This window comes from Glycine max, chromosome 12 (assembly GCF_000004515.6).
Source record: "Glycine max cultivar Williams 82 chromosome 12, Glycine_max_v4.0, whole genome shotgun sequence".
NCBI classification, from domain to species: Eukaryota; Viridiplantae; Streptophyta; class Magnoliopsida; order Fabales; family Fabaceae; genus Glycine; species Glycine max.
Genome location: NC_038248.2, coordinates 7438418 through 7459532, shown reverse-complemented (window position 1 = coordinate 7459532; position 21115 = coordinate 7438418). Strand labels below are relative to the sequence as shown.

The 21115-nt window shown below is 33.0% G+C and overlaps 2 protein-coding genes across 3 annotated transcripts; both read right to left on the bottom strand.

Annotated features, from left to right (window-relative positions):
* Nucleotides 1–8357: 8357 nt before the first annotated feature.
* LOC100808089 (vesicle-associated membrane protein 714) lies at nt 8358–12505 on the bottom strand. Its single transcript, XM_003539788.5, has 4 exons — nt 12006–12505; nt 9728–9918; nt 8915–9078; nt 8358–8741 (listed from the first exon to the last, which is right to left on the bottom strand). Exons 1-4 carry the CDS (start codon nt 12220–12222, stop codon nt 8651–8653), a joined length of 663 nt encoding a protein of 220 aa, XP_003539836.1. The 5' UTR covers nt 12223–12505; the 3' UTR covers nt 8358–8650.
* A 657-nt stretch (nt 12506–13162) lies between these two features.
* Nucleotides 13163–15055, bottom strand: LOC100808618 (NAC domain-containing protein 90). Of its 2 annotated transcripts, none has more exons than XM_003539789.5 (3): nt 14530–15055; nt 14146–14435; nt 13163–13786 (listed from the first exon to the last, which is right to left on the bottom strand). In XM_003539789.5, the coding sequence occupies exons 1-3, from the start codon at nt 14696–14698 to the stop codon at nt 13499–13501; spliced, it is 747 nt and encodes a 248-aa protein (XP_003539837.1). In that variant the 5' UTR covers nt 14699–15055; the 3' UTR covers nt 13163–13498. The 2 variants fall into 2 exon arrangements, with proteins under 2 accessions (XP_003539837.1, XP_014620107.1); XM_014764621.3 differs by having other exon boundaries at nt 13163–13769.
* Between the last annotated feature and the right edge of the window lie 6060 nt (nt 15056–21115).

Sequence of the window (21115 nt, the reverse complement as noted above, 5' to 3'; positions counted from 1 at the left end):
TTTCCGGTTAGTTTTTAGAGAAGAAAAACAGTAAAAAGTGTATCCGGAAGAAATTTTAGGCACAGAAGGAGGAAGGTCCGGAATGACCACTTCCGGAAGAAGGTCTTCCGGAAGTTACGAAGGCCAATTCCGGAAGAAGTGCTTCCGGAAACTACTTCCGGAAGACCTTCTTCCGGAATTTGCATTCGTAACTTCCGGAAGAAGTTCTTCCGGAATGTTAAATTATTAGTAATTTTTTTTAATTTCTGTTTTATAATTTATATATATATATATATATATATATATTTCTGTTAGTAATTTTTTTTAATTTCTGTTTTATAATTTATATATATATATATATATATATATATATATATATATATATATATTTCTGTTAGTTAATAATGAATTATTGGTTTAATTAGGTATAATGATATATATTGTGAATTATAATTTTTTTGTTTTATAATGGTATATATATATATATATTTCTGTTTTATAATTTTTTTTATTTCTGTTTTATATATGTTGTGGATTATTGATTTAATTAGGTATAATGGTATAATATTAAATGATTTAGGTAACTTAAATGTATAATGGTACAAAAATGTTTTATTAGTTGTTTATTATAGTGATAAGTTTAGTTTAAGTAAATAATGTAGTTATAAATTTAGAATATAGTGATAATTTTAATATAGTCGTGTATGATGCATATGTCCTATTAATATGTTTGTTATTTAAGGTGTAGTAAATTTTTGGATATGGTTATATGATAATTTGAATGTACTTGTGTATGATGCATATGTCCTTAAGATGGACGAAGATCAATGGAGGTATGACTTTGCGATGTCACAAGAAGTTCATATGGATTATGATTATGATAATCAAGAAGAATGTGGAGTGAATGAACCACATGTCGATTGTTCAAATGCTTTTAATACATCTCAGGTAATCATAGGTAATTTGAGTCATTGGTTGAATTGATGGTTTGTATGAAAATTAATGTGTTAGGGTTGCGTTGTAGGTATTCGCTACTCGAGATGATGTTTTGCAATGGGCTCGAACAGTTGCCCATGAAAATGGATTTGTTGCAGTGATTATGAGATCTGACACAGAGACCGGTAGCAGAGGAAGAAGTTCATTTGTGTTAATTGGGTGTGAAAGGAGTGGTACGTACAAGTGTAGAAATAAAGAATTCGTTAGAAAAGACACCGGGAGTAGAAAATGTGGTTGTCCCTTCAGGCTTCGTGGGAAACCAGTGCGTGGAGGGGAAGGTTGGATGGTGAAGTTGATCTGTGGGATTCATAATCATGAATTGGCGAAGTCCTTAGTTGGACATCCATACGCCGGGCGATTGACTAAGGAAGAAAAGAAAATTATTGCTGATATGACAAAGTCGATGGTGAAACCGAAAAACATCTTGCTAACGTTGAAGGAACACAATGCCGACAGTTACATCACGATAAAGCAAATTTACAATGCAAGAAGTGCATATCGTTCTTCAATAAGAGGAGCTGATACCGAAATGCAGCATCTGATGAAGCTTCTCGAACGTGATCAATACATTCATTGGCATAGATTGAAGGATGAAGTTGTGGTGCGTGATCTGTTTTGGTGTCACCCAGATGCAGTAAAGTTATGCAATGCATGTCATCTGGTATTTTTTATAGACAGTACCTACAAAACAAACAGGTACAGACTCCCACTACTTGACTTTGTTGGAGTGACACCAACGGCGATGACATTCTCTGCTGGGTTTGCATATCTAGAGGCTGAGCGTGTTAATAATATTGTATGAGCTTTGGAACGATTTCGAGGCCTATTTTTAAGACACGATTGCCTCCCTCTTGTTATTGTCACTGACAGAGACCTAGCACTGATGAATGCAGTGAAAACTGTGTTTCCCGAGTCTACTAATTTGTTGTGCAGGTTTCATATCGATAAGAATGTGAAGGCGAAGTGCAAATCTTTAATCGGGGAAAAAAATGCGTGGGACTATGTAATGGATAGCTGGGGTACTTTGGTTGATTGTCCGTCCGAATACGAGTTCCATGAGTCATATCAGAAGTTTCAAGTTGGTTGTTCGCCTTGGCCGATGTTCGTTGACTATGTTAACGACACATGGATTATCCCCCACAAGGAAAAATTTATTACAGCATGGACGAATAAGGTCATGCACCTAGGCAACACAACAACAAACAGGTATTAACAACTGCTTTTATTTGTTAGTAACGATTAATATTAAATGGTATTTAATTGTTGTATATTTTCATTTATAAAAAAAAACACAACTAATGTAAAAAAAATTAATTAGTAAACATCCAACTCTTAATTTAAAAAAAAAATAAGAAACTTCATTTCTAAAAAAAACACAACTAAATTACTTAGTAAACATCCACAAGTTAATTTTTTTTTTAAAAAATAAACAACTTCATTTATAAAAACAAAACACAACTAATATAAAAATAATTCATTACTAAACATCCACAACTTAATTTTAAAAAAAAATTAAACAACTAATGTAAAAAAAATTATTTAGTAAACATCCACAATTTTTTTAGTAAATAAAATACTTCATTTATAATAAAATAAACTAATTAATTATAAAAAATCAGTATTTTTATAAAACTTCCAAAACACACAACTTTAATTATAAAAATAGACAACTTCATTTTTAAAGAAAAAACACTAATTTAAAAAATAAATAATAAACAAAAACAAACACAACTACTTTTATAAAAAAAATTAATTTACAAATTAATATTTAGTAAAAATACACAATTTAAATTATAAAAAAAATATGACATCAAAAACCTAAACTTCATTTTACATAAAATCTAAAAAACAAAATAACCAAAATAAATAAAATAATTCATTTTAAAAAAAAAAAACAATTTCTGTTTAAAAATTTTTATAAAAAAAACACAAAAAAAAACAAAAAAACCACTTCCGGAAGAAGTGGTTCTTCCGGAAACATTCCGGAAGAAGGGGTTCTTCCGGAAATTTGAAAGATCTTCCGGAAGAGTGCGTCTTCCGGAATTCTTCCGGATGAACCACTTCTTCCGGAAAGTTCCCGAAAGAGGTTTTTCGGGAGTCTTCCGGAAGAAGGGTTCTTCCGGAAGACGTTTGGTTACTTCCGGAAACTTTCCGGAAAATGTTCTTTCGGAACTTCCGGAAGAACCCCTAACGGGTCTTCCGGAAGAACCCCTAACGGGTCTTCCGGAAGACTTCTCCGTCAGCCTTTTCCGCCATTTTTTCCGGCGTACTCTCGTCTTCTCCCCTCTCGTCTTCTACCCTAGGTTTCGTCTTCTACCCTAAGGTTCCGTCTTCTACCCTAAGGTTCCACTAACCTAACGTTACACTAACCTACCCTAATGTAGTGCATAACAAAACCAAAGCTAAGAAGAAGGCCACCTACCTCGAAAGCAAATGGGTCCAAGGGCTGTTGGAGAAGCTCGCGGAGAAGAAGCTTGTCGGGGAAGAGAGAAGAGAAGAAGCTTTTGCGAAAGAGACTCAGTGAAAAAGAGAGAATGCTTCCGAAAGAGGGAAAAAATGCTTTTTATTTTTTTAAATGAAGGGCAAAATTGACCTTTCATTGAATTGCTGGGTGCACCAGCAATATTGCTGGGTGCACCTAACATATCCCTTACATCAATTAAGGAAGTTTCTTAAAAAAAATTACTTCGTATCAATCTTCAGTATAAAAGTTTTTATAATACTAATCAAGTATAAATTATCCATGATTTTTTAAAGTAAATCTTAAGGATTGGATTCTTGAACTAAGAACTTCTAAATTAAATAGATTTTTTTCGGTCCCATTTTTGCAGTTCTGAATTTTGATTTTTTTTTTCAAATGTAATTTAATAAAATTGGAGTTGAAATGATTTTTTTAGTCAATTTGGAAACAACCTTACATTCATTTTCAAAACAAAAGAAAAGAAGATTTATAAATTTAATTTTTATTATCAATGTTTCCGCCACCACCAACATCACATAGTTGTTGTCGCCACCATCACCATCTACACATTGTCATTGTTGCCACTACAATCTCTTCGTCTTCTCCACCACTAAAACTGTCACACCATCATCACCAATACTACCATTTCACTATCATTGTCACCACCACATCGTCATCCTCGTTGTCGTCGCCACCGTTATTATTGCCATCATTCCATCATCACTATCATTATTGTCGTCACCATTATTTCATATTGAAACAAGATAAAAAAATGATTGACTCATTTTATTTATTTTCAATTTGCAACAGCTTTTTTAACACTAACATCAAAACAAAAATGAAACTATAAACTCAAAATAAAAAACTGATTTTAATTTTTTAAAATATTAAAACTAAAAACAGAAAATCACCCGGGACCTTACTTTTTTATAAAGTTACAAGTAGTTATAAATTAATTTAACTATTAGTATTAGAAAAATTTAAGCTTATAAATGTTTAAAAATAAGTAAAAGTAAAAATAAACAAATAAAAAGAACATGGTGGTAAAAAAGAAAAAGAAAAAAAATGTTTGACGTCTAACACACGAAAATGGATCCTCTCCAATGCTTAACATATAACGTTTCAACTTTTATGTTTTTTCTCTTTCATAAATATTAAATAGATGAAATCTATTTATTAAAAAAGAGACATATAAAAAATTTATCACAATCTTATTATCTTAAATTTTAACACCAGATCATGCATTAATTTTTAGTTTCACATATACTTCATCGTAAAAATAATCAATTTTATACTGATTAAGAAAATTAATTCACATGATTTAATTTTATTAATTTCAAGTAAAAAATAAGATTATTTTTAAAATACTCTTCATTAAAACTTATTATCATGAATAAAAAAGAGTCAATAAAAACATAATTAAAATTAAATGAAAGATTTTTAGAAGTAAATAAAATAATTTTTTTAAAAATTTGTTTATATTTAAATTCAACATAAAAAATTATTTTGTTGCTTATATAAGAGATGAGATGGACTACTTGGAGAGGGAATCTTCTTTAATAAAATTCACAAATGAGTTCGAATATTACCTACGTGAGTAATTAAATGTGCATCATTTTAGTTACGAGTTATTCCTATTTCCTACCTCCCATTTTAAATGATCTTTCAACAGTACAATAGATGTTGTACAAATTGGATGTTAAAGCAAGAAAAATCTAGCATTCCATTATTAACGTCCGAGAATGTCGCCATATACAGCCTATGACCTAGACATGATGAATAGATGCTGTGAGTGACACATGCTAGAGACTTAGCTTTGACACATGTTGTAGCCGCCAATACATGAATCCGCCACCAAATTAGAGATATCAATTCCACCCACCTTGCCGCAACTTAAGCTGGCTGGCATCACACCTCTCTCATATATTGCAAACTCTATTCTTTCTACTTTTTTAGGTTATTGATGAAAAATATTTATTAATAATTAATCTCATAAAATTTAGAATGAATTATTAGTTAAATTATTCAAACCTAATTTTATTCGAATCAAAGACTAATTGGTCTTGATATTTTTCCTACTTTGGTTGCATTTATACTACTAGCTAAATGCTGAATTTGAGTACCCATCATCTCCGGCTTCTCATTTATATGTAGCACTAGCATGTCCACCAATGTCATGGCGTCGGGGTGCCCACCGTTTTATCCGCTCCACCGCATCACGGTGGTGCTCCGCCATCTTCGTCAGTCAACCTGGCTGACCCACCTCCGTCGATACCACCCACATCCCCAAAGCCGCCACCAGGTGGACCGGCTCTTTCGCCACATTGATCAGCTCCAAGATTATATTACCCGCCACAGGCTCCTCCCTACCACGCTGAGTCACCGTCCTCGTCCTCCTCGAACTCCCAACCACAACAACCAGCAGGAGCATGTTCTTCAACTTCACCACCAGTTCGTGGAGCTTCGAAGGACCCACCAGCACCAGCTCCGCCAGTCACTCACCAGAATCCGCCACTGCATAAGGCCCCTCCGACACTACCTTGTCTTTTACCAACCTGACCAGCTCATACGCTACCACCAAAGCATTAATATCCTCGACATTTTCACCACCCACCTATGAAACCTATCTTCACCTTCTGCATGTCTATACTGAGTTACCACCCCCTTCTAGTTTGCGGCCGAGAAGGAGGGTGTTCTAATTAAAGAATATGTTGCTAGCACTCTTCTTGCGGATACCAATCAATTCTTTTGCATTGCTATTGTTAAAGCCTCTCATTTATAGACCCCATCAACTAAAGGTCTTGCATAATATGTAGGATTCGCTCAAATTAACTATTGAATTTCTGCAGCTTACGCACACAAACCACCCTCGGAATTGTTCTGTTATTCTATACAATGTCTTGATTGTCTCCAGGCAACCCCATGAGGCCATTCTCTAATATATGGAAATAATAATTGTTCATATTGTATTGTCATTGCATCTGCAGAACTGGTGTTTGATTGACACTTGCACCACATGACATGCTTGATATTTTATATTTGTGATATGCCTCTTCTTCGGTTTGTGGCTTTCTGTTGTTCCAAAATTGTCGTAGAATACTATTTTAAAGATTAAACAAAATGTATATATATGGATGCATAGATACAAGAGATATAGACAAATAGTGCAGTAATTAAGATTTCTGATGTAGCTGAGTACGTAAGTGTGGAACAAGTGTTTTTTTAAGGTGTAGGGGGTGCCCATATTGTGCTCCACCACCGGTACAGCGGTACCCATGACCATGTTTACACTAAATAATTCCTGTCGCAACTAAAAAGAGAAAACTGAGTCATAATGTAAAACATACATCTATAGCCCGAGTGGCAACAGATAGAATCAGGCTATATTATTTGTACTAGAATTGGTGTTATTTCTTTCATCTCTTTTTTAGAAATTTATTTATTTTTCTTTATAATATTATTTTTTAATTTCTAGTTTTTTTCTTATTTAATTATTTTCTCCAAATATCAATAAAAAATAATTAAATAAATAAAGAGATAAAAATAATTTTGAAATGATAATAATATAAATAATTGATCAATTTAATATCATTAATTAAATTAATTTTTTTTGTTAAAACAAAGAGATAGTATTTCACATTCAACTGAAATAATTTCTAAAACCATTACTGTTGACAAATTATAGTATTCCCACTAATCATGCAATTTCAGCTGTTAAATTTTTTTTGCAGTCATAGATGTATTTTCACAACCTTCCATCTAGCCATCATCCAACAGATTCCAAAGCAAGATTGTTCATCATTCTAGCTAATGTTACGGTACATATTGACAAAATCAAACCTGGAAAGATTCGTGGCATGTCCAAAGAGTGAAATGCGTAACTAAGCAAACTTCTTTGAAGTCATCCTTCTTTCTATTTAACTCCATGCAAAAGATAAATATCAACGGCTAACAAAATTTCTTTCAGAAATATTAGTTGGAATTGAATGAGAAGTAGGAAACTTGAATTACCAACTAGGCAAGGAAGGCTTAATTCCCAGATGGGAGTGCCTCCAATCCATGAAAACTGTCTTGTCCAAATCAAAAGGGTGAGGCAACGTACCATGAACAACTTCTCACGGTCATGGTTTCTTGGCTTATAGTACTTATAAAGTACTGACAAACCCATTGGCACAAAAAATTACACATCCTTTCAACTCATCCCAAATCCCAATCATCGCCCAGAATTAAAGACACGAACACCTGATGCTCGATTTGCCACAGCTTAGCCTTTGTAAAAATTTAACTCAATTTGCCACACCATCAATCACATCTCTGTTGCTGCAGTTCCTTCCTGTCCAGAGGCTAGTCAAAATTTAGCACATTGTACATACCGGATTTAACGGATATTCTCTTGATAATCTGGCCATACTGTTTGTCGCCAATTTTAAAACTTGAAGCTTCTTTTAACTATATTGATTTATTACATCTTCGTCTAAAAATGATTACAATTTTAATCTTTTAAAAAAAAATCAATTTGACTTGATATTCTCAATTTTCAATAAAATATTAAAATCTGTTCTAATTTTGTCGTATAATAAATAGTATTATCTTCAAATACTTAATAATAAATTTATTAAAATTAATAAAAATAAAAATATTTTAATAAAATTATTCCCTAATAAATATTAATTATTTTGAAACAATTGTTTTCTTAATCTTAATCTGTGTGAAAAATTTTAAACATCAGTCATTTTACGAGAGAGAAAGTACTTTCTAGTATCTTTAGTTTCTTCCATCATCATTAGTCACCAATAAGCCAATTAATATATATCTCCTAGGCAATGTATTATCAACTTATCATATTAAATCGGCATTGTAATGTAGAACCGTCCACAAGACCACAACAAAACGTACAGGGAAATAATATTCTCATCTCTAATGCTTAAAAAACAATTTTAACTTTGATTATGAAAAATAAAAATCCACATTTACAGAAGGATGGCCCATAATCATAGAATAGTATCTTATCAGACTGCAGCGCGAACTTCTATAATACAGAACCAAAAACGACATAAACAAGCAAATACATGTAACAGTTTCTGAATCCTTTATCAAATTTATCCACTCAGCTCATAAATTTGAATCTGGAATACTTAAGTGTCGTCCAATGCTTATCGTACGATCTTGATAGTTGCAGAGCTCAGAAAACAAATAAACTGGCAAGAGTGACAATTAGGATCTGCAGGACGGTAGAGAGATGCCTCCACAACAAGCAGCGATTATTAAATAAAGAACAACAACAATCAAGCATGTCAATAAGGCCCTGTCAAAGACCAAAAGACATAGAGTCAAGGCAAGGATAGAAGAAAAGGGCAAACATCTCAGTCCTATGACCTTTAAATCCAAACACTGTTTGGTATATATCCCAGATCTAAAATGTATACTTTCCAAAATGTATTTTCTTTATATTAAGCATATGAACGAAATTTTACTCACAGGAGTTTAAAATTTTTCATCCAAAGAGCTCTTCGAAGGCGCTTTGACTGTTTCCTAAAGTGAAATGCACTGTCTTGCATTGTTGCTGTTTTATCAACAAGAAGCTCAATCCGGTCACCTCTCTCCAATATTTTCTCAATATTGTCCACCATGATAGTGCGTATCTGTATGATAGAAATGAAAGTTCCAATATCATCGTGTGAAACTAAGTGAAGGGACTTAAATAGACAAAGACACATGATGTGAAACATCAATAGATAGAGTAAATAACATTACAGCATCTATACAACCCGAAATCCAATAGAATGCTCTTCAGAAACATGTCTGCAAAGCATTCTTGCCTATCACTCCTTGGGATGAACCAAGCACCTTATAAAGGCACTAGAACAGTCCAAGTCAAGGGTATACCACCTCTGCTTAGCTTACCAACTTTCTATATAGATAAATCCCATATATAATTATAACTCATAATGGAATTCATTTTTGTTGAAGGTATAAACTGGGAAAAAAAACAAATATATATCATATTTGTGTTTTTCTTTGGTCCCATAACCAGATTGGTTGTTGTATTAACTTACACATAAGCAGATTACATGTAAAATAAAATTATGTCACTTACATTCCATATCTAGGAAAAAGGGAAATTTATCGACAAAAAAATATGGTTGCATAAAAACCAGAGCACAACTTCACCTATCATATTCTAAAACTCGATTTCTCACTTCTCAGTTTGGGCTAGATAAATGAAATGGAGAGGATAAAGGAGAAATACAAAAATAGGGAGAGATAAAGTTTTCTTTGAAATGTACTTACCTCACCAACTTCTCCCCTCACACGATTGAGGGTATCGGCACTCGTATTACTAGAAAAAAATTCCATCTGCTGATGCAAAACCCTTGAAAATTCATCATTCATTGCATAAGCTGGTGCATAATTGGCAACTCTACTGTAGTTTTTCATAAACCTCATTTGGATATCTTCCAAGTACGAGAAAGGAATTCTCCCTGGATAAAGAGAAAATGGATCCAATAGTAAGCACTTCAAAACAGAAAAGAAGATTAAAACAACATAGTAGTACTTGGACTACAATTTTGTTAATGAATGCTAGTTATTGTTGATGGGAGAGATAATATACTAATTCTCTAAATCAGACTATCGTGGAATCACTAGAAAAATCTATTTTCTCTGGCTTTACATTTAATGGTTTTGACAAGAAAAAGAAATCAACAACAGTTTGGACCAGTAAAGATTAAATATAGGAACTATGTCTGTAATGAATATTGAAAAAACACTAGCAAAATCTATTTTCTCCAGAAGAAGTTTCTAGATATTTGGATCCTGAAATAGAGGTGTAGATTTATCAACTGTAGGTGTAAAAAGGTTTAAGTGTGTGGTTGGTTCAGTTTATTTTGGAGGAATAATTACTTATTTTTGTCAGCTTCATGACAGAGCTTTTGAAAAATAAGTGACTATCTTCCAAAAAATAATCTATGACCAATTAACAAAAATGCATTTAAAAGCATTAGATCATAAGCATATGTCTTTCTATCAATTATAAGCATATCTGCATATGATTACTATTTGCTGATAGATTGGCCGATTCCTTGGAATAAATCTGATGATTCTGACCTAGCTGATAGAGAGAATAGTCGAGAATGTCTTTCTAGGTTAAGAGTTAATATAGCACTATAGAAGAATGTTATATGTAGTTAAAATGGTCCTAATTTTGCCTTGTCCTTTCCCCTCTTCCTCTATGAGAGAACATTAATTCTGTATCTTTTAGGCATCAACAGGAAGGACATCCATGCAGAAAGACTAATGGTTAGTTTCAACTGTCATAAAACATAGGATTAAGCATTGCAGATGATATCCAATTATTTACACTTGCAAAACAGACCCTACCAGGATTACCAAAGTAACACAATAATTAAAACCATAATTTTCTTATAGTGATCTAGGCGGGCATTAGTACATACAAATTAGGAAACTTCAAGCAGGAGAAAAAGACAAACTGTGAAACCCAACACAAAGGGTAGCCCTTTTTCAAAAAGCTCATTTGATGCAGTAAAAGACTTGCATGTGGGAGATGGCACTTGTTCTCCTGCTGAATCTGGAAGCCTTTTTTGGGTTCATTATTAGTGTGTAACTGTATATGACTATCCATTAAGAGGACTTCCTCTAATTTATGAAGTTTAAGTAATGCAATCTCACACATTTAAGAGCTCAGCAGTTTAGTCATTGTGCATCATGATTCATGAAATTTACTCAAAGTAAGGGTAGTATGCTTTGGATCACATTTCAAAATTCACATTCCTATAGTTACTGGCAATTAATACTTTATAGACTTCTGATGATTTCTTCATGGAAAAGCATCTTTCACGGGCATTAACTGTGTTAACATGTGTTTGGTTGCCAGTTGAACATATGGAAATGGTCATAGAATGTGAATGACACAAAATGTTGCTTCCTGATGCAAAGAGGTTCCAAAACACACTAATATTTCTCAACTCGTCATCTCAATGCCATGTCAATAACAGTAAAGCTTAACCAATAGGGGAACTCTCAACTCATACTAAGAGCATGTCAGTCCCCAACATTCAGTAGAAGCTACAAACAAACAACTCTCAATTACAGCACTCTGCACAGCAGTTGAATTTCCAAGTCGACGAAGAACTGATACAGATACATGCTTGCAGACTTCAGTCATAGCTTTGCTAAATGCTGATTAGTTTTAACTTTTTCACAATCTTTGGGTACAAAAAACCAATCAAACTCAAACACTCCAACAATTATCTGTAATTAAAGATATCAAGGCCAGCCCTGCCTATCTTATATCTAGTCAAACCCTAGGGTTTTTAATTTTCTCCTCCTCACTTTTGAATTTACAGAACACACGTTCTCAATATCGGTTATGTTTTCGTTAAACGAAAAAAAGAGGTCATGCAGAAATTTTCCTCCAAGCTACGCATGTCACTCACTAGAGGTTCATACTAGCATCTACGTCTTAACTAAAAGTAAATCGGATTGTATAAATATGAAATTAAGATTACGATTACGAAGGAGGAGGAGAAGAAGAAGAAGAAGAACTCACTTCCGAAGGTGTCGTTGGCCATACAGACGTAGGTGATGCCATCCGATCGGAGTATGTGGAAGATGTAGCGATCCTGAGAGAAGCAGAGCCTGGAGTCGGACTCCGCCGGAAGCTTCTCGAGGATGCGGCGGGAGACGGCGCCGGTGTTGCCGGTGACGGCGCTGAACTCCGCCAGGACGACCGTGCCTCTGGCCACCAAAGCGTAGAAGATCGCCATCGGCAGAAGATTAGGGAGAACGTTCTCTGCCTCTAGCTAGATCTTCGACTTCGCAGCATTGGAAAACCACAACGAGATTGTTGTTATCAAATCAAAAGATGGAGAACTTGACAATGGAAATTCGTACCTAAAATTATTTAATTATACTTAATTATTATAATTAAAACTATTATTTTGGTTTTTACTGGGTGAGGTTAAAATTTGAATTGAATACGGTGGTTCGCGATTCCATGAGTGGGCCACGTACCGGTGAGTCCACGGTGGTTTGTTTTGTTGTGACCATACTTTAAATTTGATGAATTTTGTTGTAAGTGAAATAATAGAGTAACAGTGAGAGTATTCCAACGCACGTGTTACTACCTGGTTGGGGGCAGTGTCATTTTCAGTATTTCAGAGGATAAGTATGAATGCATAATTTTTTTTTATTTAATTCAGAAATAATTAAATATCTACGGATCTACCTCAATTCTTTGATAAACTACTTCTAATTTTACTCTTTTAAAAAATTAGTACTATCCTTCATAATATATTTTAGTATTTTATTATTATATAAAATTTAAGTAAATTTATTTTTATATTAAATATGTTGAGTTCTCTTTTAAAATTGTACAGAAAGCGTTATAGAATAATAATTTTTACGAATAAAATATGCCGTAATAATAAGAGGTTATGGAAAGATGAGTATAATTTTTTTTTTTTAAAAAAATCTTGATGAAAAGTAGTATAAACTTTGGCGCTGTAATTTTTCATTTCCTGGTTAGGAATTCAGCTGCTTGGGCACAACCATTAGTAAACTTTCAAATTCATTTTTTGTCGAGAAATTTAAAAAAATTTGAATCTCACGAGAAGAATCGTCCCAAATGCAAAAATACATCATCGAATTAACTTAAGGCCTGATTTGATGATAAAGTTGTTAAATCGTAGGCTGTGATTCTGTGAATACATGTTAAAAGGAAAAGTCCGAACATATATGGACAGATGAGTTGACATAATTTATTGTCAGTTTAATTGACATAATTTACAAGGTTGGTGTGGGTGAAAAGGAAATACATGGAAGTATCGTCTACATACAAGCTATCTGCAAACTAATTGGGGTTAAATAACAAAAATCCTTCTTAATATGACATGATTTTCTATGCTAACTTTCCTTAATCCAATTCTAAACAAATATCGTATCAATGACTATGTATGTATATATAAGACTTGGTTGATGTCATATTTTAATGAGTCATTTCCCTGAGGAGTCTTTCTTAAGGTCTCAGCATGTGGCTTTGAGTTAGAGCCAATTAAAATGTTCCCATTCCAATTCCCACACCGGTTCTTGAAGTTGGAACCCATTATTATTATTATTATTATTATTCACATCCCACTTTGTGATACTTGATTCTCCAGCTTCTAGCATCTGAGAGTGAGGGCAAGTTTGGTGAGCACGTGCCCCACCAAAATTATTCTCAATTCTATGAACCCGCGACTCTGCTCCTTCTTTCTCTAATGGTCGTCGATCAAATGCTCGAAAGCTCCCCGATATGACATATACCCGACACAAGCTGAATTCACATGTCAACTATACACAAAATTAAATATTATGATAATCATCCGTATAAAAAGTTATGTGAAATTAAAAATTAGCATGACATGACGAATTTCCAATTAAGAGTAACAAAATAGTGGTATTAATACAAAAATTATTATCTAGTCTGGAATCACTTGGTGTCTATGATTCTGATGATATGAGAAAGAGTTAATAAATAAAACTCAATAACATGTCACTTGAAAATTGTACGGAATCATAGACAAGTGAATACTAGTTTGTTTTTTTTATAGACACCACAAAAATATTTTTTATTAACAAAATCAAACTTATGTTTTTTTTTTCTTTCATAAATTCAACGTTTGTTGTGGAAGTACTAAGGTATAACATACATGAAGGGTGGCAGGGGTGGATTGGGAAGGGACATGGATGGCTCTGTATTCATTCATCTTCCATTTGGTTTTTGTTCCCATAGGTGCTTTTCCTTTGTAGAAGACCATGGATTTCTTCACCCCAATGACTTTGTTGTGAGAAGAGTAAACATAGCAAGGAGAACCTGTAGCCTTCCAATACCCACAAGCTGTGGTTCTGCTGGGTCTGCCTCCCCTGGTTTCCCTCTCTTGACCGGGCGAAAAGAAAAACCATTGCTCCGTGTCCCCACGACAAAGCTCCCCAGCAAGTGCTAAAAAACAACAAAAGAAACCATTTTACCAAAAATTAAACAACAACAAAAATGAAGTGGGAATGTATGTAAGAGTTAATTTTATTTCTAGTACTTGGAAGGTTCCAAGGCTCAACTCCATTGATGTCAATAACTGGGATAACTCTGTCTATGGCTATGGCTATGGCATTTCTTTGGCCTTCTAGCTTGTTGTGTAGGTAGAAGCCAACAAGCTCTTCTTCTGTTGGGAAGAAACGAAACCCGGGTGGATAATCTTCTTCCATAATGTTTGTTATATGGAACTATTATATGAAACTAGGACTCGTATATACTATTTATGTTCTTTTTTACTTTTTGCATAATTCGAATGAGCTGAATTAAGATATATATATATATATACACATGCATGTTATGGATGCATATATTAAGGGCAAGTCAGAGATTCGCCGTGTAAATTTAGAAAAAAATTGCGCAATTTTGGATGGAAACATTTCACGCGGTTATGAGAGCGAGAAAACGTCTATGCAATCCATGTTAGGCACCTTATGATGGCTACATGCTTAAATTAACCAATAAAATATCATTTTGAATCAGTCCTCCCCTATGCCAAACCATTATAAGATAAAGAAAAGAAAAGAAAAAAAAAAAACCTTAGCTTTCTCTCTCTCTCTCTCTGTTGTTGGTATTGCAATCATTTAATGTTAAGTCAGCTACTTTTGTGTAACCAAACCTAATCACTTCTGCTGAACCCTAGTTTTTCCAGGGATATTTGTCAACATGCCAATCGAGCTTTCCTTTGGCTGATCAACCAGGGAAGGCGAACAAGTGGAACAAGTCAGATATGTTATGTGTGTGCTCTTCACCACAAAATAATAATAATTTAATTTCATTTTAAATTTATGTAATAAAATATAATTTTGATGGTTTATATTAGAAAAATCAAAGTCTCATATTAATTAAAGATAATATTAAAATAGAATATATAAGTAGACGGATAATTTTTATCCTATAAGTTATCTGCATAATAGATATTATTATTTGTCTTCGTAGTTCATATGATAATTGTCATAGGATAATATAATGAATTAGATTCGAATTCTATCGGTATAACCTTCCAAAAACAATGGACATTATTTTCACGAGACATAAAGTCTATATACATGCAACTTAATCAATAAAAGCATAAACACAAAAATGCGTGCCTAAAATTAATTGTGTAAGAAAATATGCATCTAACTTATCAACTTATGTGAAGTTGTTGATTCAAATTTTTCTCTTATTTGAATCTAGTAAATAGAATGAATATGAACTAATATTACTACCCATGGGTTTTTTACACTATGGATATAAATATTAGCTTAAAATTTTTAGCCATTTACTTTTCATGTAATTTACTTTTGGTAGAGTTATAACGTGTCATGTGATATAAGTATGTCATATTGAGCATAACTTACTAATAGTAGAATTATTTTAAGACTCTTTAAAATTAGTTTCACTTTAATTTATTTGTTACATTTAAGTTAAAATAGTGTGGTTTTAGTCTCTTATTGCCTTCCCCAAAAAATAGAGACTTGAAGCCAAGGTCACGAATAATTGCGTGCTCACGTAAGGCGATGCAAGCCTACACGTACTTCCAACAACGTCAATAGGTACCCTAGACCAATTCTTCAAATAATTTCAAGGACCTTTTTTTTTGGTATAAATAGAATTAAGGTGGCGTTGGTTTAGAACTTCGATTTTTTATGTTTGATATTTATTTTTTTTTTAAAAAAAATTAAAGTTCCCCCTAGAAAAAAGTTTAAATTTGTTGGAAAATTAGTTTAAAAATATTCTCAAAAACATTCTTTGGAAATGTTATTTTTAAAAATATATATCAAATATGAGAAACCAAAATTTTCAATATAAAATTCTCAATAAACTAAAATTTTCTCTCCGGTCAAATACCAGCTAAAAAAGTGATATTCATCCATTCTATTTTGGGTGAATTGGGGGTAGAAATAAGTGATGGAGAGAAAAAAAATAGAAAAAATTGACAGAAATGACATATGATGCAAAGATAAGAGAAAAAGAGAAAGAAAAAAAGTACAATTACATATTTTATCACTCAATTTTTACACATTTGATAGATGTTAATGTGTCACTAAAAAATAGTTAAAAAACCAAATTACCTTGTTTTGTTGCCAAATTTTACTAAATGATATTATTTTTGTTATTAATATGATGATAAAATATGTGAAAAAAAAACTTGAGTGATAAAATGTGTAAAAATTAAAAGTTTAGATAGTAAAATTTGTAAATGGATTATATTAAGGTGATAAATGTGCCATTAAGAAAAAATAGAGTAAAAATAAGATGGAAAAGATCGACACTACTAAAAAAATAGTTTTTTACGACGGTTATTAAGTGCTTTTAACGACGGTTGTAAACCGTCACTGTATATAACGTTGTTGAAACGCAACTGCTTTTTACGACGGTTATTAAAATAACTGTCTTTGAAAGTTAGAACAATTCAAAGACGGTTATTATGTAATAACCGTCTTTGAATGCAGTGTCTGGTTCAACATTCAAAGACGGTTATTATGTAATAACCGTATTTGAATGTAGTGTCTGGCAACATTCAAAGACGGTCTTTGAACTGAAATTATCTTCCTCCTACCATTCAGTTTGAACTTGCTCAGCACTTCATGTAGCAGATTTACAGATTATATGAAGCCCCAATGGATAATTAGTAATGGGGATCCTGATTTTGTGAGTAATATTTAGAAGAATTTCTTGAAAACTTTGGGGATTGAAATGAAATTATCTTCCTCCTACCATTCAGTTTGAAGTTCAAAAACCTTAAGGGCAAGGTCCTCTTTTGGGGGAGGGGTATTGTTATGTAAATGTAAATATAAATAGGAAAAAATGTAAGTTGGTTAGTTAGTCGGCTACTGTTAATTATGATTTTATAGCTGTTGGGAAGCTGCCTATAAATAAAAGATGATTTTACAGCAGGTAATGTTAATGATATAAATATACTTCATGAAAAGTTTTTGAAAAAAGATAGCTCATGTAAGGAAAAATAGTGATATACACAAATGGGCCAGATATGGAAGACTTTGTATCTCAAATGGAAGTAGTTAAGAATATAGACACAAATGTTATCATATAGATGTCTGGAATGTGGCATCAGCCAACAACAAATGCACTTGCAAACATACAACACAGTTTTGGCTCACACATATGCATACATGCCTGCAGAAAGCCATGCAGTTTGAACCACTCTGATAAAGTAATTATGGACAATAGCAAGTAGAAATGACTTTTAAGGGAAACAATTTTAAAATAGAAAACATAAAAATCAGTACATTGAATAATAAAAAAGAAGTTCAATATAATAAGCCTACCAAGATTGAGGAGCTAAGCGATCAGTTGATACCAGTTCCTAAGCCAGGTAACTTAACTTCATATCTTCCTTTAAGTGCTGCACCAGAGATAAGTTAGTCTTTTGGTCAAGCATTAAGCATGCAGATATGTATTCAGCAATTAGACATGAAATAGAAGCAGGAAGCTAAAGAAAGACAATAAAGTAAAATAGCTCTAGAAGGCTATGCCGCACATCAATCATTCTTTCTGTTTAGAAATTCACGTCAAACTGATAAGATCACAAAACAATAAACTAATTTATCTTGGGGTGGAGGCAACTAGTATGCAAATTTCTTCAAACAATGACAGATTTTAGCATTTAGTACATGTTGACCTTGGTTCAGGATTATATTTTTACGTGTTTCTAAGCTTCTAAACCACTGCCTTTGGACAAAGATTGATTTTGGTTTTCGTGGTTCTTAAAACAAATAAAAACATAAAAAGTTAGCTAGATTAATAAGAAAAATTGAAAGCCCGACTAGCTTTTGATATTTTTGTTTTTATTATTGAAAAAAAGATTACTGAAAAATAACTCTAAACTCTTGATCATTTGTGTCAAACCAAAGTGGCAGCTTAATTAGTTTCTTTGTCCAACTCGACGTACGTTTATCTAAAAGAAGCAGCAACAAGGGTGTTCTAATAAATTCCTAGATAGGTTGGAGAAGGAGATGAATCATGCATGATATGGATTTGGTACTTAGGCAAGAAGAAATAGTGTGGTTCCAGAAATCTAGAACTAAATGGATTCAAGATGGAGACCGTACCAAGTATTACCATCTCAAAGCTATAAATAGGAAAAAAAGAAACAAGATTCTTATGCTTAGAGATATTCAAGGGAAGTGGATAGATGATGAAGTGCAAATTAGAGATAAGATTTCTTTACATTTCCAGGATCTTTTTCTAAGGATAGTGATGAGATGCCTATAGTCATTTCACACTGGGTGCATGCCAAATTATTATCGCAAGATACAAAAATGTTCCAATACAACAGACTAAAGCATTTTTAAAAGCATTTATGTTGATAAAAGAAACAAAAAACAAATATCTAACAAGAAAACTTTTTTAGTGTTTAGTTTTTTTTCACAAGATAACTAGTTAGGAAAAAAAGCTGGAGTAGAGTTTAACTGGAAAAAAAACTGAAAAGAAAACTATATCATGAAAGTGCTTTTCTTTACTGTTAAGTTTCTCCCATAAACCTTATATAAAAGGAGCATATACATTACAAGACACGGTAAACCATGCAAATGCACACGAAAAACAAAAATGTTCTCCTGTTCAAAATGGCTATATATGTTATAAGAAGGTCCAGATATGTAGATTACCTTCTACTGTAGGTATATTCACCTTTTTCTTCAGCCAAATCAACTCCCATGGGACGTCTCAATAATTATGTATTATGCAACTCAAGAGCCTGTCATACAAAAAACAAATTGATTGTCAGCTCAATGTCTTCCCACTGAACAGGGCTTCAATGAACATAACACAAATGATGACAAGGAATAGAGACACAGGCACTATATATACAAGAAAGCCTAGAAATATAAATGTCAAACCTACATCACAAGATTCACAACTAATTGTCATGCAAAGACATATATAGGGTCAAATGATGCATTTAACCAATAGCACCTAGTGAGACAAGACTTGCCAATTTTTTTATTAGGCACAGACAAAACGAATGGCTTTACAAGAAAATGACCAGATTAACAAGCAATATAGAATTTGCAACCTATGAGCTGGTTGGAACAATATACCATAGCATGAGTTAAAAAAGTTTAGATGAACTTATTTCACAAAAATTTTGGTGATCAGTTCCTGATTTTTAAGGTGATTGGTTCTTGATTTGCAGCAATAGACCGAATCCTCTGATTCTGTTTTCTTTTTACAGCTAGGAACAAATTCTTTTATTAATTTGAGAGATCTCCCACTCAATCTTTCTATAATTAGTCCGCCAACATTTAAGAGGAGATTATACCCTCAGTTTCCAGGCCTAAAGTTGTTTACCTAATTCCCTGCCTATACCGCTGCCTTGTAATCAAACATCAAGTTGAGGAATACAATCTTCTTTTTGTGGGAACCTATTATCAATAAGTGTGAGAGAGCTCTAGCTAAGTGGAAGCAACTCTAAATATTTTCCTTTCCCTCAGACTTAGTTATTTTCAACGCCATTCTTAAAGTTTTACCATTTATTTATAATAAAAGTGTCAACTTCATATTAATGTCAAATGAAAACCCAAAAATAGTGAATCATATGAAAACCCATGAAATACCTGAAAAACGGTGAGAAAACCCTAAGAGAGAGAGGAGGGCTTCTGGCTTCAAGACACAACAACTTGGTCTTTTTTGGCACCTAAAACCAAATGGGTTATGCAACAAATTGGAGAGAAACGTGTTGCAATAGTAAATTAAAAAAAAAACAGTGAAGAAAACAAGAGTGTGTATGTGTGTGTTGATGCGGTGTTTGTGATGGAAGCAGAAAAATGGGAAATCTTTACAGAGACGGAGAGAAGGGTGCAGAGCAAGAGCGTGGCAATGATTGGCCCTGACCCCAGAGAGTGAAAAGGAGGAATGATTGAGAGCTACAACGAGAAGGTTAGGGTTCAGTGAAGAGGGTAGGGGCTCAAATGCGAAAGCTGCAGCGAGAAGGTAATTAGGCTCTAAAATTTTATTTTCTTTTTTTATTTTGATTTACGACGGTTTTTTAATAGAAACCGGCTTAAATTTTATTGGCGGTTTTCAATAACCGCCTTAGAATGTGCGTCGTCAATTGCAGTTTTCTGGGCAATAATTACAAAATTACCACCGCACCACTTTCTAGAGCGGTTTCCTTATAACTGTCGTAAAAATGATGTCATAAAAAGCAATTTTTGTAGTAGTGCGAGAATATATATATATATATATATATATATATATATATAATTATCCTAGAATTAGTTCATCACATAGTGCAGATGTTTCAGTGTAAAATCTGTAATTGAAATATATAAATTATACTAGAAATAAAATTTATTATATAAATAAATATTTTTGGATATATAATTATCGCTTTTGGGTGTGTTGGTGTACATGTGTGTGCTGTTTTTCTTTGAACAAAACAATCAAATCGCAATCTCAATACACACGGACTTTAGGGTTAATCACTCATCGCCACTGCCCTCTCGTACTGTTCTTTACGCGTTTAGGGAGGTACTTTGGGCCCACCCTCTAAGAGTTGATACCTTACGTAATCATGTATCTCTATGACTTGGTAATGATGTCACGTTGGAAAATGACACAAGTACTTATATGAAAATGAA

Bases quoted from the DNA above. Each gene is read 5' to 3' on its own strand.
- LOC100808618 (XM_003539789.5), bottom strand. From the start codon at position 14,698: ATGGAAGAAGATTATCCACCCGGGTTTCGTTTCTTCCCAACAGAAGAA. The intron at 14,436-14,529 runs GTACTAGAAATA...GTTGTTTTTTAG, and splicing joins TGAGCCTTGGAACCTTCCAA to CACTTGCTGGGGAGCTTTGT. The intron at 13,787-14,145 runs GTATGTTATACC...TTTTGTGTATAG, and splicing joins CCACCCCTGCCACCCTTCAT to TTGACATGTGAATTCAGCTT.
- LOC100808089 (XM_003539788.5), bottom strand. From the start codon at position 12,222: ATGGCGATCTTCTACGCTTTGGTGGCCAGAGGCACGGTCGTCCTGGCG. The intron at 9,919-12,005 runs GTGAGTTCTTCT...CTCTTTATCCAG, and splicing joins GGCCAACGACACCTTCGGAA to GGAGAATTCCTTTCTCGTAC. The intron at 8,742-8,914 runs GTGAGTAAAATT...GGTCTTTGACAG, and splicing joins ATGAAAAATTTTAAACTCCT to GGCCTTATTGACATGCTTGA.